General features: G+C 57.0%; 2 protein-coding genes across 7 annotated transcripts in view; both read right to left on the reverse strand.

The window, feature by feature from the left end:
- Positions 1-6,909, reverse strand: part of OCA2 (OCA2 melanosomal transmembrane protein) — a 241,394-nt gene extending 234,485 nt beyond the window's left edge. For 4 of the 6 annotated variants that reach the window (XM_039480091.2, XM_039480090.2, XM_074400142.1 and 1 more), the window contains exon 1: positions 3,090-3,463. In XM_039480091.2, coding sequence (XP_039336025.2) covers positions 3,090-3,427 — 338 coding nt within the window. In that variant the 5' untranslated portion in view covers positions 3,428-3,463. Of the gene's footprint in view, positions 1-3,067; positions 3,464-6,799 lie in introns of those variants that run through there. The other 2 variants (XM_074400144.1, XM_074400143.1) reach the window with 2 other exon arrangements.
- Positions 6,910-12,402: 5,493 nt separating this feature from the next.
- The window catches only part of HERC2 (HECT and RLD domain containing E3 ubiquitin protein ligase 2), a 197,736-nt gene continuing 182,554 nt past the window's right edge, over positions 12,403-27,584 (reverse strand). The window contains exons 84-93 of the mRNA XM_039479850.2: positions 25,777-25,964; positions 24,838-25,035; positions 22,548-22,631; positions 17,882-18,023; positions 17,575-17,769; positions 16,708-16,820; positions 15,882-16,072; positions 14,884-14,989; positions 14,380-14,592; positions 12,403-13,364 (exon numbers count right to left, since the gene is read on the reverse strand). Coding sequence (XP_039335784.2) covers positions 13,092-13,364; positions 14,380-14,592; positions 14,884-14,989; positions 15,882-16,072; positions 16,708-16,820; positions 17,575-17,769; positions 17,882-18,023; positions 22,548-22,631; positions 24,838-25,035; positions 25,777-25,964 — 1,703 coding nt within the window. The 3' untranslated portion in view covers positions 12,403-13,091. The remainder of the gene's footprint in view (positions 13,365-14,379; positions 14,593-14,883; positions 14,990-15,881; positions 16,073-16,707; positions 16,821-17,574; positions 17,770-17,881; positions 18,024-22,547; positions 22,632-24,837; positions 25,036-25,776; positions 25,965-27,584) is intronic.

Raw genomic sequence — 27,584 nt, forward strand, 5'->3', positions numbered from 1 at the left:
GTGGATCACCTGAGGTCAGGAGTTTCAGACCAGCCTGCCCAACATGGAGAAACCTGGTCTCTACTGAAAAATACAAAATTAGCTGGGCATGGTCGTGCATGCCTGTAATCCCAGCTATTCGGGAGGCTGAGGCAGGAGAATCTGCTGAACCTGGAGGCAGAGGTTGCGGTGAGCGGAGATTGCACCATTGCACTCCAGGCTGGGTAACAAGAGCTAAACTAGGGAGAAAGGGAGAAAGAGAGAGAGAGGAGGGAGGGAGGGAGGGTGGGAAGGGAGGAAAGAAATCAACACCTCAGGCTGCCGAGGACTCGAAGGGCTGGCTCACTCCTGCATTACCGATGGAAATGTAAAATGATACCACCACTCTGGAAAGCAGTTTGAATTTTTAAAAAACTAAAATTGCGGTCGGGCATGGTGGCTCACGCCTGTAATCCCAGCACTTTGGGAGGCCAAGGCAGGAGGATCACGAGGTCAGGAGATGCAGACCATCATGGCCAACATGGTGAAACCCGTCTCTACTAAAATACACACGCAAAAAAAAAAAAAAAAGGCAGGTTTAGTGGCACACACCTGTAGTCCCAGCTACTCAGGAGGCTGAGGCAGAGGAATCACTTGAACCCAGGAGGCGGAGGTTGCGGTGAGCCGAGATCAGGCTGTTGCACTCCAGCTTGGCGACAGAGCAAGACTCCGTCTCAAAAAAAAAAAAAAAAACTAAAATTGCAACTACCAGCCAACAGTTGCACTCCTGGACATTAATCCCAGATAAATGAAACTTTCATTCACACAAAATGCTGCACTCAAATGCTCATAGCAGCTATATAGAAAACTGGAAGCCACCAGCCGTCTCGCCACCGAGCAGCGGAAAACAGGCTGTGGTGCATGCATGCCCTGCAAGACCCTGCCACCATCAAAAGGAACAGACAATTCACACACAGCGATCCAGAGAAATCCAGAGTGAAAATCCTCAGTGAAGAAAAGCAAGTTCCAACAGACAATTTACTCAGATTCCATGACTACAGCATTCTTGAAACAGCAAAATTATATAAATGGGGAATAGATTAGTGGTTGTGGGGGGTTCAGTAGGGGCTCTTGCTCCACCTGCTTCCTGCCTCTTCCCTGGGAGACAGAGACCTCTCCTCACCCAGACCTCTCCCTCTTTCTCACATATTCCTCATTCAGTTCTTCCAAACACACCCTAATTCCTCCTGGTCCCACCTGGTCATCACCTCTCCTGCAGATGATGGAGCACTCCAATCCCACAGCCCCTCCCCTGGGGGACCCCAGGACCCTAGCACACAGCCCCTCCCCTGAGGGACCCCAGCACCCCAACTCACAGCCCATCCTCTGGAGAGCCCAGCACCGCAGCACACAGCCCAAGCCCTGAGGGATCCCAACACCCCAGCTCACAGCCCCTCGTCTGGGGGACCCCAACACCTCAACACACAGCCCGTCGTCTGGGGGACCCCAACACCCCAGCACACAGCCCATCCCCTGGGGGACACCAGGACCCCAGCACCCTAGCACACAGCACATCCCCTGAGGGACCCCAGCACCCCAACACACAGCCCATCCTCTGGGAGACCCCAGCACCCCAGCACACAGCCCATCCTCTGGGGACCCCAACACCCCAACACACAGCCCATCCTCTGGGGACCCCAACACCCCAGCACACAGCCCATCCTCTGGGGACCCCAACACCCAAACACACAGCCCATCCTCTGGGGACCCCAGCACCCCAGCACACAGCCCATTCTCTGGGGACCCCAACACCCTAACACACAGCCCGTCCTCTGGGGACCCCAGGACACCAACACACAGCCTGTCCTCTTGGGACCCCCAACACCCCAGCACACAGCCCATCCTCTGAAAACCCCAACATCCTAACACACAGCCCGTCCTCCGGGGGACCCCAACACCCCAGCCCACAGCCCGTCCTCTGGGGGACCCCAACACCCCAGCACACAGCCCGTCCTCTGGGGGACCCCAACACCCCAGCACACAGCCCATCCTCTGGGGGATCCCAACATCCAGCACAGAACCCGTCCTCTGGGGGACCCCAACACCACAGCATGCAGCCCATCCTCTGGGGGACCCCATGCCCCAGCACGCAGCCCGTCCTCTGGGGGACGCCAATACCCCAGCACAGAGCCTGTCCTTCCTCTGGGGGACCCCACACCCCAGCACACAGCCCGTCCTCTGGGGGACCCCAACACCCCAGCACACAGCCCGTTCTCTGGGTGACCCCAACACCCCAGCACAGAGCCTGTCCTCTGGGGGACCCCACGCCCCAGCTCACAGTCCGTCCTCTGGGGGACCCCACGCCCCAGCACACAGCCCGTCCTCTGGGGGACCCCACGCCACAGCTCACAGCCCGTCCTCTGGGGGACCCCACGCCCCAGCACACAGCCCGTCCTCTGGGGGACCCCACGCCACAGCTCACAGCCCGTCCTCTGGGGGACCCCACGCCACAGCTCACAGCCCGTCCTCTGGGGGACCCCACGCCACAGCACACAGCCCGTCCTCTGGGGGACCCCACGCCACAGCTCACAGCCCGTCCTCTGGGGGACCCCACGCCACAGCTCACAGCCCGTCCTCTGGGGGACCCCACGCCACAGCTCACAGCCCGTACTCTGGGGGACCCCACGCCACAGCTCACAGCCCGTCCTCTGGGGGACCCCACGCCACAGCTCACAGCCCGTACTCTGGGGGACCCCACAGCCCAGCTCACAGCCCGTCCTTTGGGGGACCCCACGCCACAGCTCACAGCCCGTACTCTGGGGGACCCCACAGCCCAGCTCACAGCCCGTACTCTGGGGGACCCTCCCCTCCTCCCAGCCCGCGGCTGCACTCTCGCGGGACCCGCAGCCTCAGCCTGGCTTTGCCTTATGGGGCCCGTGCCCTTGACTTGGTGGGGGCCACCCCGGGTAGAGCTCCTGCCCGCGGAGACACCTGCAGCCCGCGGGAAAGGGGCGGGGCCGTGATCGGCCGCCCCGCCCCGCCCACAGCCCCGCCCCCGCCAGCTCCTCCCCGCGGCGGCAGCCAGGCCCCGCCTCCCAGCGAGACTCACAGCGAGGTGGACAGGTCGCCACCTTTCAGAAAGCGCAGAGGGTTGGAGCTTTTTAGAAAAAAAAAAGATGCTTCCAGTCCCCACAGCCGGCGCTGCGCTCTCCCCGCCTGCGACCCGAACCCCTCGGCCCTGCGAGCCCCGGGCCCTCCCGCCGCCCCTGCCGCCGCCCCGCGTGGCCTCCGGGGCGCGCCGGACACCCGCGCCTGCCCGAGCCCCGCCTCCCGTAGCCGCGCCAGGGCCGGGTCGCCGGAGGCACGGACGCCAGGACGGACGGAGGCCGGGGCGCGGCGCCGGGCGCGGCCTGACACCTGCCCTCCCAAGGGGGCGCGGGGCGACCGGGCTCCACACCGGGGCCCTCATCCGCCAGGCCTGTCTGGGCCTGCCGTGTTTCCGGGGCGTGGCTTTGTCTCCGGGGCGCGGCTTTGTCTCTGGGGCGCGGCTTCGTCTCTAGGGCGTGGCCGTGTCTCCGGGGCGTGGCCGTGTCTCCGGGGCGCGGCCGTGTCTCCGGGGGTGTGGCTTGTGTCTGGGGCGCGCTCGTGCCTCCAGGACCCGGTTGTGTCTCCGGGGCTTGGCTTTTTCTCTGGGACGCGGTCGTGACCTTGGAGGTGGTCGGTCTTTGGAGCACGGCTGTGAATGGGGGCGTGGCTTTGTCTCCGGGGCGTGGCCGTGTCTCCGGGGCGCGGCCGTGTCTCCGGGGGCGTGGCTTTGTCTCCGTAGCGTGGCCGCGTCTCCGGGGGCGTGGCCGTGCCTCCGGGGGCGTCGCTTTCCCTGGAGGTGGTCCGTCTCTGGGGCGTGGCTTTGTCTCCGGAGCGTGGCCGTGTCTCCGGGGGCGTGGCCGTGTCTCCGGGGGCGTGGCTTTTCCCTGGAGGTGGTCCGTCTCTGGGGCGTGGCTTTGTCTCCGGAGCGTGGCCGCGTCTCCGGGGGCGTGGCCGTGCCTCCGGGGGCGTGGCTTTTCCCTGGAGGTGGTCCGTCTCTGGGGCGTGGCTTTGTCTCCGGAGCGTGGCCGTGCCTCCGGGGGCGTGGCCTTGCCTCCGGGGGCGTGGCTTTTCCCTGGAGGTGGTCCGTCTCTGGGGCGTGGCTTTGTCTCCGGAGCGTGGCCGTGTCTCCGGGGGCGTGGCTTTTCCCTGGAGGTGGTCCGTCTCTGGAGCGTGGCCGTGTCTCCGGGGGCGTGGCCGTGTCTCCGGGGGCGTGTCTTGCCTTTGGAGGTGGTCTGTCTTTGCGGCGTGCCGTGCCCCCCGGATCGCTGCCGTGACCCCTGCATTCCAAGTCCTCTTTCTACTTCCCGGATCCCACGGACCGGGCAGAAGCCCTGCAGCCAGGAAGACCTGACGAAGCCCGTCCGGGGTCGGCCTCCTCCCCAGCCCGCCCCGAGCGGAGACAGCCGAGTCCCCACGCCCAACCTCGGGCCCAAACCCAGGCCGCGCGCGGCCGTCTGCGCCTGCGGGTGGATTCCGCAGCATGTGAACTTGGCTAACAGCTTCTGGAAGGATCGGCCCGACGTCACGGCTTTCCGCCGTTTCTGCTCTTGTTTGAAAGAGGCCGCCTCCTTCCAGCCTGGGGCGGGGGGCGGGGGAGGCCTCGGGCCGCCGCGGGTGGGCTCTGCCGAGGGCCGCGCTCGCAGGACCGCTCCGGGAGGAACGAGCCGCGCCGCCCCGCTTCTGTCCCGGCTGCCGGCTGCTCGGCCCGGGCTGTGCCGCTGCAGCCCGGTGTCCCTTCGCGCGTCCTGCAGGCCAGTTCGGAAACCGTGTCCCGGACTCCCGCCTCCCTGCGGACTGCGCCCCCGCCGCGCCCACTTCCCCAAGGGTCGGACTCGCAGGGACCCCGCCGCGCTCCGCCGAAGCTGCTCGGGTCCCGCGGGTGGCCGGCGCTAGAGCCGCAGCCAGCGACAAGCCGGCTGCCTGCAGGTCGGTGGCAGAACCCCAAATCAGAACCAGGAGCCAGCGAGCTGGTCCAGCCCGCGGCCCCCGGCAGCAGAGGGATCCGGCCGGTGGCGTCTCTCCTCGCATATCCAGCATGTGGGGAACTCCGCGCACTGGGCCAGCCGCCCCCACCCCCACCCCCACCCCCACCCATCCTGCCCCTGGTCTCCAAGCTCTGAACTTTCCTCCCCTCTCTGGTAGCTCTTACCTCCCTTGCAGCCCCCCTTCCACTACTAGCAGTTAAAAGCCTCCCAGTCTCTCCTCTCCCGAGAGACCTCATCCTCACCTGTGAACAGTCCCTGAGTTCTCTTCTGCAGCCCAAACTACTGTGTCATCTACTTTCCTGTGTCCTTAGACATAAAGGGCCCCAAACTCCCAGAGTGCTAGAGCCACACCTGGCCTTTCCCAGGGGCCCTGGTGACTGATCCCACCATCCATGACCCATCACCCATTGGAGTCCCCCCCCCCAACTCACCAGTGCTTCCCTGCACCGGCCTGGCAACCACACTCAGTGGCCAGGCCTTGGCAATGGCTTTCTCGACCCCCCAGCTGCTCCCCACCACCCAGCCACAGTGATTTCCAAAATGCATATGGCCCCAAACTCAAAACCTTTCCTTGCTGCCTGCCACTCCAGCATAGAAACGGGACCCAGGTAACACAGGTTCCAGGACAGCCAGAGCCTCCCCGTTCCTGGTATTCCTGAAATCCTCAGGTCCCAGCTGCCCCAGGGGTTGGAGGCTGTGATCTCCTCATAAAACCAGAGCAGTGTTGGCATTTGCTTTTCATCAGGGTAATGAAACTTGGGGAACTGTTGACCCTAAATCACATTACACCGGTGTGAGCTGCATTCAAGTGTTGTGAACTCAATTTGCAGAACAAGCAGCCTTTGTGCAATTGTTTGCAGCCTCCTCAGCGCTTCCACCTCTGTGTTCGGGCTCAGTCCTCAGTTCCTCCATGAGAGATAGTTATCCCCAGATGCGTTCAGTGCCCAGCTCCCTGCCCTGGTAGGCCCTGGCCCAGGGTCCTGAATGGCAGACACCATGCCCGCCCCGCCCGCGAAGCTCAGCGCAGCCGGTTAGGTGGAGAGCAGCGGCCCTCAGCTGCTAACGGCCTGGGGTTTCTTCTCCTCAGAATCACTCGCCCTCGATCTACACACTGTGGACTGCCATCGGTGGAAGCAGCGCTCCTCCACGTGCGCCCACGTTACAGTCGCCTGGGAGCTTCACCACCGGGCCCCAGGCTCCTTCACCCACGGGAAGGGAGCACCGGCCCCTGCCTGGGTCTGCAGACCCGGGGCGCCCACACGCCAGCCTGCCTGTGCTCCGCGTCGCGGCCTGGACAAGGGCTGGCCGCGCTAATGCCCACTTATGTCGCTGCGTGTGACCACAGTAAAGAGAAGCGGCTTTGAGGGATTTAGGGTTTTCACTCCAGTGCATTCCACTCCAAAGAAGCGCCTGACCGCGGCTCACGGCTGGAGGCCCGCGGTGCCAGACGCTGCCCTGGAGTTCCAGTGGAAGATCCGCCAACCCAACGCTTCCGAACGCCCCCGCCCCTGACCTCACGGCCCACCCGGCGGCGGCTAGAATTTTCCTGGGATGGGGCCTGGCAGGAGCCGGGGGTCGGGAGGCGGCGGCCATGCTGCAGGCCGGGCGGACTCCGCCGCGCCAGGTGGAGGTGGCCGTCGGCCCTGTGCTCGCGCCGTCGGTGCACCGGACCCGTAGGGAAACTTGGCGGTGCTCACCCTCCCTGCGCCTCCCAGGCGAGGCCGGCTCCTCGCCGCCTCCCGCCCGACCGCGGAGCCCCTGCCCTTTACCTGCGCACTCGCCGATCTTTCTCCAGGAGTGAGTTTAAGGTCCGAGCCCTTCTGGATGGTGAGCGGAGCGCAGGCCTCGGAGTGAGAACTCAGGGAGCTCCGCGCTACGGCAGCGGGTCCCCACCCAGGCCCGGCCCCGCCCACGGCACGCCCACGCGGCCACGCCCACCGCGCGCCCAGGCCCCCACCCCTCCTCCCCCATCCCCCACCCCTCCTCCCTCCATCCTACGTCCCCCATCCACCATCCCCCATCCCCCATCCCCCCATCCCCACCCCATCCCCCACCCCAACCCCTCCTCCCCATCCCCCATCCCCCATCCCCCACCCCTCGTCCCCCATCCCCCACCCCTCCTCCCCCCCATACCCCATCCTCCATCCTCCACCCCCTCTCCTCCATCCCCCATCCCCCATCCCCCGACTGCCGCTCCCATCCGCCTCGGGCCGGGCGGGCGGAGAACAGCTCTGTCTAAGGCGGCCCCAGAGCGCTCTCCGCGGGCCGGTTTCCAGCTTCACCTCAGAGGCGGCCCAGGACTGCGGGCAGGCTTTTCCCTACGAACAAGAACAAGAACGGGACAGGCGCAGTGAACGTTCTGTTTCCTTCAGAGCCCTCCCAGCGGGCGCTCGGAGGCCAGGACGCCACAGTCACACCTGCTGACAGTCCCTCCTGCAGCACACACACACACACACACACACACGATAGACACACACACATACACAGACACAGATACACACACAGATACACACAGACACGCAGAGATACAGACACACATATACAGACACACACACAGATACACGCAGAGACACACACACACATACAGATATACAGATAATACACAGAGACAGAGACACACAGATACACACAGAGATATAGATACACAGACACAGACACACACAAAGATATGCAGATACAGATACACACAAGATAGAGATACACACAGACACATGCACAGATACACACAGACACACAGATACACACGCACACACAGAGATACACCCACATACACAGATATACACACAGAGACACACACGACTATATACACACACGGACAGATACACACACACATATACAGACACACAGATACACACACATCCGCAGAGATACAGAGATACACAGATACACACATGGACACACACACAGATGCACAGACACAGAAACACACACACAGATGCACACACACAGCCGCAGTGGCCAGGCCCTGCACAGGGGTTGGCAGGAAGTGAGAGGCTCCATCCCCAGTGTAACAGCAGAGCTGAGAGAGGTCTCCTGCCTTGTAACAAGGCATGCTGCACTGCGACAGGGTCGGGAGCAGGGACTGAAGATGTTCTCAGCATGGCCGGCTCCGGGACACAGAGGTACCCAGCCAGGGGTCTGACCACAGGACAGTGCGAGATCTCTGAGATCACTTTCACTGTCACGTGTGCAGACATGTCGGTTCAGACCACCGTGTGAATTAGGTGTGGGCATAGCTGGCCAGCAGCCTGCCCAACGACCCCATCCTTGTGGGATTAGGGTGCCAGGGAGCCTGTGAGCACTGACGCACCCGTCCCGTCCCAGAAATGCCATCTCATCCTCGCTCATGCCCCTGCTCCCCCAGTGCCTTGAGAACACTGTTCCAGGGCGGGAAGGCGCAGGGGCACAGCGTGGGGTCGGGGGAGGCTCCCTGGGCAGGCAGAAGGCTCTTGGTGGGCAGACAGGTCTGTGAAATGTCAGCAGGGCAGGCACTGTGGCCAAGCCTGTGGCTCCCTGTGTCTCGCAGGTCACGGATCTTTCTGTAACTGCTGAATGTCTGGGGAGGGAGCACCCTACCCCCAGCTCCAGGGATAGACCCTGAATGGCCCTAGTTACAGAGCAAACCCCACTTCCCTGCCAGGGACTGGCTCAGGTCAACCAAATCTGTGTGTCCCAGCCCTGGGGGCAGCTGTGGGGCAACAGGCACCCACATCCAGCACAGCCACGTGCTGTCAGTCAGTCCCCTTGGTTGTTGGAGTCAGGCCCAGATGGGGTTTCCTTTCCTGGTGGTAGAGAGTTAGCATTGCCTGCAGATGGCATCAATGGCCAAACGTGCCCTCAAGGGGCACTGCGCTTCTTCCGTTAGAAGTGATTGGGGGCAGCCTCAGAAGTGACGTGATTTCTCTTAAGCTGAGCACGAAGATTTGGGTCTCAAACAAGATCTGATCATAGAATTAAACCTTTCTTGACTGGGCCGGGAAATCGCAGAAGGAAATCCCAAAATAAGGCCCCTCTAAAAGTTCTCGGCAACCAACAGCATCATTGGAATCAGACACAAAAGCCAACAGTGGCTGCTTGAGGCAGAGGGCTGGAAAGCAGTGTGGCTTTTGTGTACGTGTGTGTGCACATTTTATGTTTGTAGCTGACCCAGTGAAGGCAACCTTGGCCTCTTGCCCTGGATGGCAACTGTGACTCAGACCACAATGGTCCAGGAAAGTCAGAAGGTCTCGGCATTGGGCAGGCCTGAGAGGCCAGGGAGGCGCTGCCTGCCCGGACCACCGCACACAGAGAAAAGTAAGCGCCTCCCAGCCCAGCCTCCCGCCTGCTTCACGGGAAATCTGTCTGCATCTCCCCTTTACGAATCCCTCCCGGGGGTCCCAGGGGCCACCTGCTGTGCAGGGTGTGCAGTCCCCAGCCTCTGCCTGTTCCTACCGTGGTTCAGCCCACAAACCCTACGCACCCACTCCTGCCTAAAGCAGGCTTGGTTCAGCAAGCATTTTATCAAGCTCCCAGCTCCTGTGGGTCTGGAATTCCGAAAAGTACGGTGGAAACTGCTCGTCTGCCCCACTGAAGCCAGGGCAGTGTGAAGGCTGGAGCACCCAGAGGCGCACTTCTCACTCTAGGGTGGGGCTGCTGGCTCCACCACGTGGCCCCTGCTCCAGCTCTTGAACTTCACCGCCATCAGCAGAAGAGCAAACGCGAGGTGGAAACCACCGAACTCACCCCCAATTCGCCGGCCGTGGCTTCCAAACAACTGCCACGTGACTGAAGTCTCCACTCCCAGCACACGTGGCCCGTCTTCCCAGCTTAATGGTTTCTGCTGCACACATTTCTCTGTCAAAGTCAACTGTGTAACTTCAGGCTCCAGAAGCTGGATGAGAGTGAAAGTTACACTGAAGGTGGCATGAACTGTCCTCTTGTGCAAAAATGAAGCCGTGGCCATGAAAATTACCACCCTTTTTTTTTTTTTTTTTTTTTTTTTTTTTTTTTTTGAGTAGGAATGAAGTGGTGTAAGAGAATAGCCCTCCAGTATTCTTTCAGTTAAAAAAGAACACTTAGGCCTCCACTTTAACTACAGAAAGCAGAGGTACACCCTCCGGGCAGGGCTGCCGCATGGGGGCCTGGCTTGCTGGCAGCCCACCTCACTCTGGCAAGCAACTTTACTCTCAGGACTCTTTCAATTTTATTGAAGATCCTGAGAGCTTACTCTGCAAAGCTCTCAGGATCTTCAATACTTTTCAACTAGGTTTGATCAATCACATTGGAAATTACAACTGAAAAAATTCAAAATATTGAATAAATTTAAAACAAAAACAAACCCATGACCTGTTAACATGGACACAATTTTGAAAAACTATTTTCCAAAACAAAACAAATAGTGAGGGCCAGGTGCGTTGGCTCATACCTGTAATCCCAGCACTTTGAGAGGCCAAGGCGGGTAGATCACGAGCTCAGGAGTTCAAGACCAGCCTGGCCAAGAGGGTGAAACCCCATCTCTACAAAAAATACAAAAATTAGCTGGTCGTGGTAGTGGGTGCTTGTAATCCCAGCTACTTGGGAGGCTGAGGCAGAGAATGGCTTGAACTCGGCAGACGGAGGTTGCAGTGAGCCGAGATCATGCCACTGCACTCCAGCCTGCTCCACAGAGTGAGACTCCGTCTCAAAAAAAAAAAAAAAATTGAATGATATCGTCACTAGTATTAGTCTCTCCGTCTGGCTTAGTGGAAGTGTAAACCAAAGAAAGTGCCTAAGACAGGCCTCAATCAATTTAGAGGTTGATTCTCCCACAGCTGAGAACATGCCAGGGAAAAGAGACACAAGCCAAAGTAGAATCTGTGCCCAGAACTTTTTCCAGAGAGTTTTGAAGGTTTCAATATTTAAAGGGGAAAAAGCAGAAGGGGAAGGAGGAAAGAACAAAAAGGAGGGAGGGTAGGGAAAACGAGACAAGTGGGCACATCCTCCTGAGGCTCATGAGCTCCAGGAATCGATCGCAGGGCGCAGAGGAAGTCGGTGCCTTCGTCTCCTGCTCCGCAGATCTGCTCTTAACCTGAGATAAAGTCAACCTCGCGTCAAGGAAGAAGCCAGAGATGCACGGGTCAGGGAACGGGCGGACAGGTTCTAGTCTCCTCGAGTCTCTTACGGAGCGATGAGCTGTGACCTTACATTCTCTGGTGGAGGAGGCCACCTGGAGAGATACCCATTCAGGTGCAGAATGCAAGAAGGCAGTGTGACCGTTTCCAAGCTCACCCTTTCCTTTTGGCATCGTAGGCTTCTGGGTGGGGGTTTTCCTTTGCTTTCACAGCAGACGGCTGAATTCTCATGTTTGTGCATCCTACATTGTTTTCTGTCTTGGTGGAAGGAGGTGAAGAAAATCTGATCTCACAGAAAGATGTAGGAGAGAGAGGGTCTCGTGGACACCTTGAAAGCGCCTCAGGAACCCCAGGCGTCCTCAGAGAACCCATGCTCTAGAGGCAGAAGGCAGCCGCCAGCCTGATGTGGGGGTTGGCCAACGGAAAGTGGGTGGAGGGGACGGTGCAGCTCTGGGCCCTCTTACACCTGTCACCAGCATAACATACACGCTCGAAGCCAGGAGAGACATGGGAGTCCAGCCCCTCCTAACCGCAGGCCCAGGGCTACTCAGCTGCGGCCAGCCAAGCCAGGCACGTGTGTGCTTCTCACGACTTTGGGGCAATTCTGTTATGCAGCAAAAGCTGACAACAGAAGGCTTGGTTATATTAACGAAAGCAATACCACAACAGCTTCTGAAAGTTTTGAGCTAAGCTGAAAATAGACTGATCCTGCCATTTACCAATTCCGCCATGGAGAGCTTCTCAAGAAAAAAGAAAAAAAAAAAAAAAAAAAAAAGAACCCTTTCCCTCTTGGGATCTTCTATGCCAGTGCTAAACACTGCATCCCTGAATAAACTGTCTCCTGACGTGAAATACGTAGCTCTGCCTCAATCTCATACTGTTCGGCTCACGTCCTAACGCGTTAGACCTGCCAGCCAGTTTTCCCAGCCTGTTCTCAGTCCGACCCTTTGTAGAGTACGTGCCATACACAAGCAGCCCGAAGCCCACACCACGGCTGCCTGGACCCAAGACTCAGCCCCAAAGGCTGTGCAGACAGATGGGGTTGGGGAGGGGGCTGGAGGAAACCCTGAGGCTCCAGAGCCTTCAGCCCTGGCACCAGCTGGTCCCCTGGAACCTTCCATTCTCCTGAGCACTTCTCTCTGACTTGAGGTTGGTTTCTGTAATGAACAAAACCTACACTTGGCTGAAATCTTAACTACGGCTGTATCAAGGACTAACTGATGTTTTGGTTGTAGTACACCCACTGGTGCTAGTCTAACTGGTTAAGAAAGCTCAGCCTACACTTTTATGACAGATGTTTTATTTATAGGGAATTAAAATTTAGGCATATACATGACACAAACATTATGTATAGTATATTTTCCATGATAGAAGTTACGACGCTGTTGACAGAAAGGCCTCAGTTCAGATGGCACAGGCACGTGCTGGAACGGGACACGTGGGAGAGGGAACACCGAATGGCCTGCCGGTTTTTCATGTTGGTTTAAATATCCTCTGGATGCGTTCAAGTAATGCTGATCATTTAATGTTCAAAAGGCTTTCAACAGATTCAGAGTAAAATTCATTGAAATATTTATAATATGTTTTGTTACACAGTTATTTCCAATATACAATCAAGACGACACGACACTTGAAAGAAAGAAGAAAGAAAAAAATCGATTGCACCCACAAGTAGAAAGGCTTTATTCGTTTCTGGGGACGCTGCAATTCGGTATTTATAGAAACATTTACACACTGCAGTAAACACAGTCCTACGTGTAACGCAGCAGTACGGCGCGAAGACCCTGGTACGTCGAGCGGCCACGGTGCTCCACGCGTGCAGGCGGACCTTCCTCTTCCTTCCCGTCGGGCGGTCGGTCTCTCCACCTCCTCCCGCCCGGCTCTTTCCGCGCGGCTGATGCTTCCCGAGTCCACGGCAGCGAGCGCTCCGCCGCGGGGCTCAGGCTCCCGTCTCCCGAGGACGTTTCCCCGCCTAGTGTCCTGTTAGATAATCCTGCGTCGAGTCCGAAGCAAAGGAGTCGACATCCTCGTTGTCCGAGTCGTCGCTGCTGTCGTCGGCGGCCGGCTCTCCCGTGAGCGCGATGCGGGCGTAGTCATCCGTGTCGATGGACTTGCAGAAGTGGATGGCGTACTTGAGCTTCTCCTCCAGCACCTGCTTGCAGGAATACCTGGGCAGCTTCAGCAAGAAGAAACAGGTGTAGGACTCGGGCAGGAAGTGGTCTGGAGGGTTGTATTTATCCAGCACCTGTGGAGCAGAAACGTGAAGGGATCGGAGGCTGAGCACACCTGCGGTCTGCTTTCCCGCGCTCATCAGACTTCATTCTCACAAAACCGTATTTTACGCTAAGAACAAAACCGCAGAAAACGTCACCTGACCAACTTCAGAAATGACAAGCAGCAACTAACTCCTAGAACCTAGAGTTTCTTGGAAACAGCACCTTGTTATGGAGACGCCCCTCTCCAAGGTCACCCCGCGAGGAGGGCCCGAGGACCACAGCACCCCTGCGGATGCGGGCGGCCTGACTGGCGGAGGGGTGGGACTGCAGGGGGAGGGAGCTCTTCACGAGGCCACCAGCCCAGGCTTGGCCACTACAGCCTAAGATACTCGGAAACAGCAAGAGTTACGGACAGAAACTAAGAATCACTGACCATCCAAGATAAAACACTATGCACGCTCTCCACGGTGGCGCTGAAAGACACCCACGTTTCTGACGCTGGCAGAGATGCAGGTCAGGCTGTGCCAGGCGCATGCCAGGAACAGTGGACCCCATCGGTCCATCTGCCCGGGCGCTGCTGCGAGGGTCCCAGTGGAGACCGGGGGCATTATCCCTCTCAGTGACCCGGCAGATCCATCCAGCTTGTTTCTTGACTATTGGCCCAAAGAGTAGGAACCCAAAGCAAAACTCTTGTCTCAATCTGACGAGCGGCCTCATTTTAATTGGTACATGGCATGTAACTTAGTGAGTCACCTCATTCAAGCAGAGAGCTGAACCAGTGCTTTACATGTGTGTGTCTGAAATCCAGAGCGGGCTGACAGATACTCTGGAGATGGCCAGACACACTTTTTACAAATAGGTTAGGTACTCAAAACATATAATCCTAATGTTTTGGGCCTTCACATCGGAGAAGTTGGATGTTTTGCATTTTCATTTCCAGGAAGACACACGAGGCCTGTTGTTCTGCGTGCTGTGGGGCCGCACTGAGGAGCTGGCACATGGGCTGACAGGAGCCCAGGCCGACAAGCCCGGCCGGGAGCCTACCTGGATGACGAAGTCTCGGCCCCGGAAGTCGGCGATGGTCCTGGGCAGTCTCGTCCGGCCCCAGACGAAGCGAAGAAAGAGAGAGCGCTCGGTGTTGGAGAAGGACTCCATCACCTCCCAGAACCACTGGATCAGCGACGCCGAAGGCTCGATGCCTTTGTAGGTCGCCACTGACTTGAGGAGATGCAGGGGGATGTCAGGGCTGCCGCACACCTGCAGGAGGACGCCTGTCAGGGCCACGCGATGCCTCCCGCCCTGGCATTTCAGCAAGATTCCATCACGCTCCCTCTGCACATACCACGGCCCGCCTGAGGTGGGGGAACGTCCGGGGTCCCCAGGAGGGCACAGCCTCCTGCGGGCAGGTGCAGGGACGTGCTCAGAGCACACCCACTTCAGTCAACACACAGGGCAAGGTTCTGACTCAGAAACTAACTAGTGACACTGATTTGTGGGCCCGCGGGTGCAAGGCGGCTCCAGGGTGGCCCACCCTGGGGGTCGGCATACCATCGTCTCCAGTTCATAGCCAGTGAACAGAGAGAGGAGGGGCACAGGAACCACGCGGGCCATCCCTTCCCGAACAGCAGCCACCTGCTCATCAAATTCATGGAGCCTGGAAGAAAAAGCTCACGTGACACTCTGTCTTCAGAGACGCTGGCTTTGTTCGGCTCACACCAGTCCTTAGCACACAGCACTGGGCCGCCCACTTCCCAGCTGGGAGGAGGCGCAGCTTCAGACGGCACGGGCATGCTTAGTGGCCCGGCACTGAGTTCATCTCGTCCATGGTTGGAGTGCAGCTTACTGAGCACCTATACGCACCCCAAGACCCCACCCTCAACACCCACTTGACACTGCAGGAGAAGCCAGCACCAAGAGGGAAGACAGGCGCCTCCGCCCCAGGCCCGAGACACCGTGCGTGCTGACCCGCGGCAGACGCGATACAGCACAGCACCGCGCAGGACACGTGCCGGGACCACCCCCACCAGAGCCCACAGGGCCCGCCTGACACACGGGGCCTCATCCAGACACGCGAAGGTGCTCCAGGGAACACGGGACACACGGTGGAAGCTGTGGGTGCTGATGCTGACCTCCCAAGCCTGAATCATGGTACCCCAAGGCCTGTGCAGGTCACACATGGACACCTGGCGAAGGCGGCTCTGTGTCACACAAGCCACCTGGAGGGGCCAAGACAGCCCCAGATGCAGCCCTGTCCCAGGGAGGCCAACGAAGAGAGCAGACAGGGGCACACACGGTGGCCTGTCCAGGCGCAGTGCCCCAAAGGGGTAGACTTTATTGCTCTTGGTATTCTGGTTAGAGCCTGGAATTTTGGAGCAGAAATACTGACCCTGATCACAAAATAAGCTTCATACCTACAGTTCAGCAATAGCCGGAGCCAAATCCATGCCTTCCCCGTGTATGACACTCCTGAAAGCACATGTCCACACAACCATCTTCTGATACTTCCACTACTTATGTTAGTGCCACAGAGACAGAGGACCACCCACCTGTAGTTTATGGCCAGCCGCACGTACTCCGCACGGTTCTCCAGGGTGATGTGTGTGTGCTTGGAGCTCAGCTGGATGTCCTGGCCGCTGGCGCTCGGCACCGTGAAGGGCAGGCTCATGGCCTCAAACTCCTCCGAGGTGGCTTCGTTGTCTCGGATGTACATGAGTCCAGGAATAAAATCTTTGTCGACCTTTCCAGGAGAAAAAGAAAGCCCCCATGTCGACTCAGGGCTGGGCTGCATCCCAGACCCCGGCCCACCCAGTGCGCTCTTTCAAGCAGGAACCCGGGTCAGCCTCACGTGCACCTCAAGGCTGCAAGGACATGGCACACACCAAGGTGTAAGACGAGCAATGAGAGAGGACTTCACCCAAGGAGCTGAACGAAGAATACACAACTCAGCCTAGTGCTTGAAACTAACCACCCAGAAGTTACAGCCACCGGCTACCAAGCATTCCCTCCCTGCAGCTGAGGCACAACGAAGCCACGGGGGGTGGCCTGGCTGTGGTCACCCAGGACAGAGCCTCTCTCGCAAGCCTGACTCACGGTCCCCGGCTGCCCAAAAGCTCAGCTTCTTCACAGGAGAGGCAGTGCGCTTCCCTCTCTGACGAGACAGTATATGTAAAAGAGAGGGTCTACCAAGTTCTAGAAGCAAACTAGCCTCATAACCACAGACCTGTGCTACTCAAGGTGGCCCACAGCCAGCAGCCTCCACGTCACCTGGGCATTGAGGCAGGCCGGAGCTCACAGCCTGGCTGGACCCCAGAACAGACTGTGCCTCTTCACAAGACCCCCGAGGCCCCGCGCAACGCCGCCCCAGGGAGTTACCTCGCTGAGGTCGGCGATCGTGAGGCTCATCCCAGCCAGCTGCTTCCAGACAGGCTCGGCGAGGCTGAGGCTCAGGGGACTCCCGGTCCGGATGGCAATGCCCAGCAACACACCTGCTCATTCAGAACACAAGTGGCACAGGACGCTTGAAAGGGACGGCCCAACTTCCCACTCACTCACGCACGCCACCGGCAGCAGCTCCACGCGGAGGCCTCAGAGCCTCCGGCAGCAGCAACAGCCAAACCCCAGGTCTCGGCCCATCCTCAAGACGGCCGTTTCCTTCTGTACCTATAACCCTCTAGCTCTTCACATTCTTTCCACACGGTACTTTAAGCCACACAGAGGCCAATTCCTGTTCTTCTGACAGCAGAGAGCTGGAACTTCCCCACGGGGTGCCCTCCAGGGAGCTACAGTCCCACCCAGGAAGTGCTGGCCACGGTGGGACGTGCAGCCGGGGACACTGCACACCCTCAGGGGGACAGGATGGGGGACAGGCCAAAGACCCGCGCCCTCCGATCCCAGGTCTCAGATATGCTGAAAGTGCAGAAACAGCATCTCACATCTCCTGTGTGCCCAAGGCAGCCTCCAGGACTCAGCACGCGGCCGGGGCCGTGCAAAGAGCTCCCCACGGCCCCCCACTGTCAGGCCCTCCGTGCTATGCATGGATGCCAACGGCAGCTTGTTCGCTTCCATAATGTGGGTGAAATGTACAATCGACATGAAAAGTCACTTTTATTGGTAAGAGTCTCAAAAGCCAAAAGCCAATATTCAGGACATCACCGTCACTCCTCGGACGGATGGAACACTCTAGCTCAAGAGGAGGCCCAGTCTGCAGCCACGCAGTGCAGAGCTGCCGGGGACACTCACCCAGGAAGCGGAACATGCTGCTGTGCACGGGCGCCCTGGCGGCCGGGCTGAGCAGGTAGCAGTCGCGGTTGGCCCCAGACTCGTCCCTCCCGTTGGGCGTGACGATCAGCAGCGGCGTGAGTCCGTTCTGCAGCTCCTCGCAGATCTCGGCAATGGACTCGCTGTAGCCGCCCCCACAGTCGTCCACAGATTCACCTGCAGGGAGAAGCAGCCACTCCGAGTCCCTCACACAGCCCTGCGTGAAGCGTCCCCGTGCGCCCGCACCCCGTGGGCTCAGGCGACCACCTGCGGGGACACGGGTTCTCACCCACAAACTTGACTTTCCAGACGCGGTGAGGGAGGAGGAGGCTGTCGGGGCCAAAGGAGCTCATCTTGGCACACATCTGCCCAAAGACAGACTTGGTGCCGTCAGGGCCGGCCAGCCCGCCTTTGCTCCGTGATCGTTTGACCTGCAGAGGAGAGAGCAGGCATGAGGCCACTGCCGCCACGGGAAGCACAGGGTCACAATGTGTGGTGCCGGCCGGTGCCCGAGGAGGAGGCACGTGCACAGCCCCTCCCTGGCCACGCACCTGCCTGCGTGGCAGACCCTGCTGTCCAGGGTGCTCGACTCTGAACATCCAAGGCCACTGACCTCACCCCACTAGGCATGTCGCCCGTGACGTGCCCAACAGCCCCCAGGACTAGTGTGTCTGAACAAACACACCTTCCAACATGACTCATGCCACCGCCACACCCACAGCTGCAGCCCAGCAGCACCACATGGGCACAGACATGGCAAAGCAGTGGCTGCATGTGGGCACGGACATGGCAAAGCAGTGGCTGCACCACGTGGGCTCGGACATGGCGAGGCACTGGCAGCACCACGTGGGCATGGACATGGCGAAGCAGTAGCTTCACCATCCCATGTGCAGCCACCACCTCACCATCCTGCCATGACCTCACCGAGTAAGACACCAGGAACTCCAGAAGCAGCTCTCTCAGCAGAGCAGAACAGACTCCGGTGCTGAAAGACTCAACTCAGCGCCCCTGAGACTGAAGTGGACAGAGTGCCTCAGCCGAGACGAGCCTTCCCCCTGCCACACCTGCTTGATCCAAGCCTCGGGGCCACTCAGCCTCCCTGAAACAGGCAGTCATCTCTCTGCCCATCCTTCTCATCCTAAGCTACCATTCCCAAAAAGACATCACGGCAGGAGCCCTGGGGCCCTCGCCGCGGTGGGACCTCAGTGCACCGGAGGGCGGCTGGCCGAGCATGTGCATCAGAATCATCTGGGAAGCCCAGTCTGAAAGGATGTCAGAAAGAAACATCGAAGAAAAGAAGGTCCTGAGAATGTATTTTTATGGTGGCTCCTCCAGTGAAGCTCTTTTCATCTTTAGCTCACATAAAGTGAGCTCCGGGTTGAGTGTAAACAACTTACAGCCCAGGTTGCCATAACCAAGACTAAAAACACAAGAACAACGATAAAAACCACAGGTGCCTGTAGAAGGAACTTCTCTGAGTGTCACACACTCGGCCAGGTGTTCGCAGATGCAAGTTCCTCCAAACGTGCCCCAGCTTTTTAAGGCTCCATCACACCCAGAGGAGACTGAGCCACGGGAAAGAACAGGATGTGTCGCACGACACGGCCGCCGTGTGAGAGACGCGCACCGGCCCCCGAAGCCCACAGGGCTGCCTCCCTGCCCGACGGCACCCAGTAGGAGAAGCCATCTGTGCTCCGGAGGCTGCAGGAAACAGCAGCCATGCAGGGCAGCTATGGCGCTGGAAGGAGACAGGCCCTGCGGGACAGCTCTTTCTCTGCTCAACAGAAACTATTTCAACTGTCTTTCATCGGAATTCCCTACATTTTCGGGAATGTGCATGCAAGAATTCTGTAATAAATGTTAAAGTATATAAAAAAGTTTTCAGGCCAGGCGCTGTGGCTCACGCCTATAATCCCGGCACTTTGGGAGGCCGAGGCGGGTGGATCACGAGGTCAAGAGATTGAGACCATCCTGGTCGACATGGTGAAACCCTGTGTCTACTAATACAAAAAATCAGCTGGGCATGGTGGCGTGTGCCTGTAATCCCAGCTACTTGGGAGGCTGAGGCAGGAGAATTGCCTGAACCTGGGAGGCGGAGGCTGCGGTGAGCCGAGATCGCGCCATTGCACTCCAGCCTGGGTAACAAGAGCGAAACTCCGTCTCAAAAAAAAAAACAGAAAGTTTTAATGTACTGATGTTCAGATCCTGTTATAAACAGGAATACAGTTACCAACAAACAAAACCCTCCAGGAAGCTGACCTGTGTTTTGGTGTCAGACAGCCCTGAGAGCCACTCCCACAGCGTCCCCTCGGGAGGAATACCCTGGGGGGTGCTGGAGGCACCCGTGCAGCCTTTCTGGCTCCGTGCTGGTGTCCTGTGCACACCTTGAATTTGCCAAATGTTTTTCTCCATGTTCTACTTTTGGGTAGAAAATCACTTCTATTTCCACATTTGTGGAAAATGTCCTTGCTTCGGGAGGGGCATGCTACCCGGGACGGGAGGGAGCCTGCCTCTGACACCCGGGGCCATGGCTGACGTCAGTCCACATTGCACACTAGGCTGAAGGGTGTTTATCTGATTCTTAGAAGGCCTGAGGCCAGGCATGGTGGCTCACACCTGTAATCCCGGCACTTGGGAGGCAGAGGCGACTGGATCACCTGAGGTCAGGAGTTCGAGACCAGCCTGACCAACATGGTGAAACCCTAAAAATACAAAAACAAATTACTCAGGCGTGGTGGTGTGCACTTGAAATCCCCACTACTCAGGTGGCTGAGGCAGGAAAATCGCTTGAACCTGGGAGGTGGAGGATGCAGTGAGCCGAGATTGTACCACTGCACTGCAGCCTGGGTGACAGTGAGACTCTTGTCTCAAAAAAAAAAAAAAAGGCCTGACATACGAAGTTGTTTTTTTGTTTGGTTCCAGACGGGGTCTGGCTCTGTCACCCAGCCTGGAGTGCACTGGTGTGATCTCAGCTCACTGCAACCTCTGCCTCCCGGTCTCAAGTGATCCTCCTGCCTCAGCATCCCAAGTAGTTGAGACTACAGGTGCCCGCCACCATGCCGGGCTAGTTTTTGTATTTTTTGTAGATTCAGGGTTTCACCATGTTGCCCAGGCTGGGCTCAAACAATCCATGTGTCAGCCTCCCAAAGCGCTGGGATTACAGGTGTGAGCTGCCGCCATGCCTGGCCAGAAGGACTAATATAAGTTTTGTTTTTTCAGTAGCATACTGAATGTTTTCCCAACACAAGCTAGGGATAGCGAGGTGAGTAGGAAAGAGGTGTTTATCACATAATGACTTCTTAGAATTTTCAGATGATACAATCACAGAAACGAGGGTCCCTAACCTGCATCCTAGTTAATTAAAGCCTCACTGACAGCCAGAGCCCCCCAGGCTTCAACACCCAGCCAAAAGAGTCTGGTGCGGTTTTGAGGGAGGTGCGAGTGGAGGAGCACTCAGTTACTGGGGTTAGAAGACACGGAGGCCATCAGCTGGCCTTGCTTAGAAGCTACAGTGCTTATGACACAGAACAAACAGAAGTGATCGTCCAAGGTAGGGAAATAAAAGCTTTTTCATGGACCTAAACAACCTACTTATTTGAGGACATGACTGACTTACAGCTTAGCATTAAACACTCTGACGTCAGTGAAGAGACCAGTTCCATCAGTGTGGTCACATGAGCTGTCCAACAAAGGACAAGAGTTTCGTATCTTAATTCAAAATGCCCCCAAGTATAACTCCGAAAAAATTTCTAGTCATGAAATCCACATCAGGGTAAAAATCATGTGCTAATACAAAGGTACAGGAACAAAGAACTGGTTCTTCATGGCTGGCTGTGTCTGGTCCAAGAGGCGAGGCCAGTTTCATTAACATTAAATGTCAAGTTCTGCACGCTATCATCACCAATGGCTGAGGTTTTTTTTTTTAATTAATTGTTTGTAACTGTGAATTTATAAACGCTTGAAGCAGTATAAATGTAGAAATGGCCTACTTGCCATTTCTTTGATGACTGCCCATGAGACAGTATTAGTAATTCTGGCCTATGAAATTGGCAAAGAAAACTCCCAGCGGTGGGGAAGGTGTGAGGGCGGTGGGAACGCGCATTGTCACAGCCCGTAATCGACAGCGTCATCACATCGTCACTAGGCCTCTGAACCAGTCCACTTCTCGGAATTTAATAAAAGGGGTGACTAAAGACAGCCGCAGATGGCGCTGCCTGTACCACAGAAGAGTGGGCACAGCCTCCCAGCCTCACCAGAGGGACCTGACAGAGTAACACACACACGCCTCCCAGTGTCACGGCAGACACACACACACACCTCCCAGCTTCACGGCACACACACATGCCTCCCAGCGTCACGGCACACACACACACGCCTCCCAGCGTCACGGCACACACACACGCCTCCCAGCGTCACGGCACACACACACGCCTCCCAGTGTCACGGCACACACACACACACACGCCTCCCAGCTTCACGGCACACACACACGCCTCCCAGCGTCACGGCACACACACACGCCTCCCAGCATCATGGCACACACACACGCCTCCCAGCGTCACGGCACACACACACACCTCCCAGTGTTATGGCAGACACACACATGCCTCCCAGTGTCACGGCACACACACACACACACACACACACACACGCCTCCCAGTGTCACAGCAGTGGCATCACCATGCAGTGGGAAGAGGGCTGACTTTATCCTCCCAATCTTGCTCAGCTGTGTTTGTGCTTTTGGACTATGTGAGATAAATCTTCATTACTTCTGTATAGAAAAATACACGGACACTCCTGCAAGCCCCAGCATGTCACATACAGGAAGCCCACAAAAACGAAGGTGGCACCTGCCCTTTAAATTTGGGGTGCGCGAGATGCCACCGTCCCAGCCAAGGTGCCCAGGAAAGCACCCTTCTGAGGTGGTGAGACCGGACGCCATCGCCACGCCCTACCTGGATGCGGTTCAACTCCACGACGGGGCCGTGCTGACGGTCGCGCACCATGGTGGCTTGCACTACTTTTCGGAAAGCCGCCTCCTAAAACACATCAAACAGACAAGACTTAGACTCTGATATGCAAAGTGTCGCTCGGGGGGAAATCATGCTGGAGATTTCTTTAAAGTCTGTTTTGAAGAGACGATGTTCTCAAGAACAGAAAACGGCCGGTTCCCTTTCTCAAGCTGTGAGGGAGCAGGCTGGCACTGAGGGCACAGGGACAGACGGCAGGGCAGGCAGTTCCCTCAGGAAGCTGAGAGCAGGGAGGGAGGGCTGGAGCCTGGCAAGCACCTGCTCTGACTCGGGTCCCGCAGTCAAGGTCTCCCTGCCAAACCTCAAGTCCACCAGCACGGGGACTGACATTAAATCACTGACTGCACGTGGCCGCCACAGGGCCAGGGAGCCCCGTGGATCCAGCCAGACCCCGGGTCGGGACAGAAAAGACAGACCAGGGAGGGGAACAAGGTCCTGGCTGTGATCACAGCAAAAGAAACCGGGAGTGCCTGGGGTAAGAGGCAGCAGGGCGCAGCCCAACGAGCGCCACAGGGAGAACCAGCCATTCCCCAGGATGGGCAGGTCGGCCATGCCCACAGGAAAGGGCAGGGGATGCAGGGCGAAGCTGTGCCAATGGAAGAGGACGAGAGAGGGCCAACAGGGGTCTCGGCTCTCGTGGCCAAGTGGGCTACCGTGCCTTCTTTCTGTTAGGGGTGGGCTGTGGGAGCATGAGGGTCCCTCAGAGGAGGCTGAGCCCCTGCCCAGGTCAGTCTAAGAACTCCAAACCCTGAAGGAAGGAGGTCAGGGCCCGACACACCAGAGGAGATTCAGAAAGGGGGTCCTGGAGGCACCCCAGCTCCATACCTCTTGCACAGCCCAGCTCATCCCGCCCCTGCGGGTCCTGCGTGGACCCCAGGGCAGCTCCCCTCCACAGGAGGACTCCCCTCTCCTCCCAGTCACCAGCCCGCCCACCTTCCTGGAGAGACCTTTTTGGTGCTCTGGATCAGGAGTAACACCCACTCTCTGCGGCCAATCCTCACCACACCCAGGACCAGAACTGAGGCTGCCTACACATTCCCTGACCAGAGGCACCTTTCAGATGCCCTCAGGACTCCGCTGCCGCTGCCCCCACCCCCACCACACATGCCCCGCTCACGGCCTGCGCGGCGCTCACACAGGCCCAGGTAGGACATGCCCTGCCTCTCACGTTTCTTTCCTCCCTACAAAGAAAGGCTTTATTCCTCTTCGCTGCTTATTATCACCTCTGCTTTGAAGGATTAAGAAATGAAGGTAAAATTAATCAAGTTTGCTACTTTTAATTATTGAGAAGTACTGAAATTACGTTTCCTACCCGTTTTACCTGCCCACGATTTCTTCCTGCCTCTCTCATCAGACAGATGATCTTTCCGTTAAACCCAAGTCTCACCTATTCCACCCTCAGGCACACGGGAAAGTAAAATGAACACACCAGTCCTGTTCAGCAGACATGACTGTGGCCAAGTGGAAACAAAGCCAGTCCTTAAAAAGTAACCTGCTGGGACAGGACTCCAAAACATCCAATCTTACTAAATCACTAAAAACGGACCACAAAATACAGAATAGAATCACAATCAGGATTAGCGCTCCTCACTCCAATTCGACACCTTCTCCACAGAGATGCCCTTACTGCATGATAATGAGCCCCTTCGAGCTCATCTTGCCAAGCTGCTTGCCAGAGACTAACCCAACTTCTAGAAAGCTCCAATTGTTAGCAACATCTACAAATCAAAAAGTCTGATGACTCTCAGATGCCCTCACTCACGACTGTGTTACTCACCACCTGCCAACTCTCACTTGGCCGGCAGTCTCTACCACATTCAGGCAGAGACTTAGAAGTAAGCTATCTGCGACTCTCGGACCGCTCTGCTGGACATCCCGGGAGAAACTGCCTGGTCACCTTCTTCCTGTGTCAGCGGGGACTTGCCATAACGCCACAAAGCCAGGCAGGCAGAGAAGGACCACAGGAACAAAGGCCCCACCTCATCCTTCTGGAGAGTATGAAGGAGAGATGCGGCACCACCCTGTCTGCCGTTTTTGTCTGTTTTCTCATTGATCTCAAGTGCCCAGAACAGAGCCTGGCAGCAGGAAACACCCGTCAACATCTGCTTCAGAACAAGCTGTATTTGCTGTCACGTTCCCAGTGCAGGAATTTTGTTGGGTTACAATGTACTGAAGAAACCAGTTTCCCCTAGAGCCAAGACGGCCACTCGAATACCTTTCCCTGGGATATGAGAATCCCTCGGAGGGCGTCAAAGCCCACAGAAGGCCCCAGCCCGGTCTCGTCGAGCCAGCCCTCCAGGTCGAACATGGGGATGCAGGGGCAGAAGAGCTCGGAGATGTGGTGCAGTAGCAGCAGGCGGTTCCTCAGCGCGGTGATGGGGATCTCCTGCAGGTGATTGCACTCCATGGGGACCTGCAACACGCACACGGCCTTCAGCCCGTGGGCACCAGAGGCACGGGGCCACAGCGTGGCAACTGGTTCAAACACAGAGAAGCACTGTGGTTTCTGAGTCTGCTTTGCAAAACCTCACTGGGCTGCTTTTTAAAATACTGTTCCGACCAGTTTGACTGTAAAAATATATATATATACACAAATACATTGACTAAGAAATGTGAGGCATGCACTATCAGAACAATTTCGTGTCGTTTATAAGATGTAGAACTGAAGTTCATACACACTGTACACACACAGTGTTGGCTGGCATAAATATTAACGTTCTTTGTCTTCTGAGACAGGGTCTCAATCTGTCACCCAGGCCAGAGGGCAGTGGTGCAATCAATGTAGCTTTGACCTTGGGGACTCAAGCGATCCTCCCACCTCAGCCCTCAGCTGCCCGAGTAGCTGGGACTACAGGTGCACACTACCACACCCGGCTAATTCTGTAGACAAGGAGTTTCACTGTGTTGTCCAGGCTGGTCCTCAACTCCTGAGCTCAAGCGATCCGCCTACCTCAGCCTCCTGAAGTGCTGGGATTACAGGCGTGAGCCACCACAACCAGCCAAATATCACGGTTCCTAAAAGCACCATTTGGTTAACATTTATTGGGCCTGAATTCGTTTCACCAAGAAGCCTCTGTAAACACGTCACGACAGGATGCAGCATGCGGCAGGAGCGCACTTTGCCCGCCCCCAACCCACCCGCCTGCCGACTGACCTGTGCGGGGAGCTTGCCAGCGCTAGTGGGCTTGCTGGTCGACCAGGCGAGGGTATGTGCTGAGCCACAGGCCACACGGTTGACCTTCTTTCCCTGAAGGGCAGCTACCAACCGAGGCCTCTGGATGGCATTGGTGGTTCCGTCTCCCAGCTGTCCCTCGTCGTTGTCTCCCCATGTATAAACCTCACCTGAATGAAGTGCATTTAGAATCAGAGCCTGTCCAAGGGCCAGCAGATGCACAGCTGCCCATGTCTTCCCAGCACACACAGTATCAATGCTCCCCGCCCTCCGGCTGGGTGCCGACAGTCACCTCTCTGAGCGTCGGCTTTACATATGACCTACAGAGAAGTACACGTAATCACACATTCGAAGAGGCAAGTACTTCCCAGCACTCCCCACAGCCCCCCTGGCCGCCAGGCCTCTTGATGAGAAGCACAGGACTCGGGTCTTAAGCCCCCACCGTGTGAGTTCTCAGGACCGGGCACGCCACACCAGTCTTCCATGAGAACAATATGGGGACACACAGCAACATCCCTAACATCCCAAACTGCTCTTGCCTGTGAAACAGAAGAGCAAAAGTCCATTTTATCTATTTTATTTTTTAAGACAGGTTCTCGCTCTGTTGCCCAGGCTGGAGGAAGCTGGCGCGATCATGGTTCACTGCAGCCTCGACCTTCCGGCTCAAGTGATCCTCCCACCTCATCTCCCAAAGTGTTGGGATTGGGGCATGAGCCACTGTGCTGGGCAAAGAGGATCAGATATACAAAATCTATGTTTTCAAAATCAAAACCACACTGACCATAATAAAAAAAAAAAAATCAAAAAATAATAGATGTTGGCATGGATGTGGTGAAAAGGGAGCAATTTCATTGCCGGTGGGAATGGAAACCGGACCCACTGAGATTTTTCCCCACTAGAGGGAAAAACCGAATACCCCATGATAAAAATTAAAACCAAGCTATCTGTGGAAATGCTCTGTGATGGAAGGCATTTTCCATGATCCACTATGGAGAACAGTGTGGAGATTCCTCAGAGAACTGAAAGCAGAGCTACCATTTGATCCAGCAGTCCCACCATGAGGTATCCAACCACAGGAAAAGAAGTCATCATGTGAAAAAGATACCTGCACACGCATGTTCATGGCAGCACAATTAGCAACTGCACAAATACGGAACCAGCCCCAAAGCCATCAGTCAACAAGTGGATAAAGAAAATGTGGTATATAGATCATGGAATACTACTCAGCCATAAAAAGGAATGAAATGATGAAACTCACAGCAACCTGGATGGGTCTGGAGACCATCATTCTAAGTAACTCAGGAATGGAAAACCAAACAGTGTGTTCTCATGCGATGAGGGTGCAGTGGTGTGAGAATGACACAGTGAACTCTGGAGACTCGGGACAGGGAAAAAGCCCGCACAGCGGGTACAGTGCACACGGCTTGCGCAACGGTGCACCGAAATCTCAGAAATCACTGAAGAACTTATTCATGTAACCACCTGTTCCCGAAGGACTTGTTCATAAAAATTTAAAAGTAACATCAAAAAGAACAAGCAGTTTCTGTTCATATCCTCAATGTTAAGATTCACCATTCACAAGCACCAGCGCACTTTCAGGGCGCCCTGTGGGACCTCGACCAGGAAATACCACTGGAAAACACTCTCAGGCAAGGTCCCTGGGGACTCGATGGGAAACGAGGCTCCTGTCACCTGGAGACACCAGTGTGGGCAGTGCCCCTGCCCTGCCCCTGCCTGCTCTGCACAGGTGGGTCCTAAAGCCACCAGGCGAGTGTCACACACACACGGTG

This window comes from Saimiri boliviensis, chromosome 5, assembly GCF_048565385.1.
Source record: "Saimiri boliviensis isolate mSaiBol1 chromosome 5, mSaiBol1.pri, whole genome shotgun sequence".
Lineage (NCBI taxonomy): Eukaryota > Metazoa > Chordata > Mammalia > Primates > Cebidae > Saimiri > Saimiri boliviensis.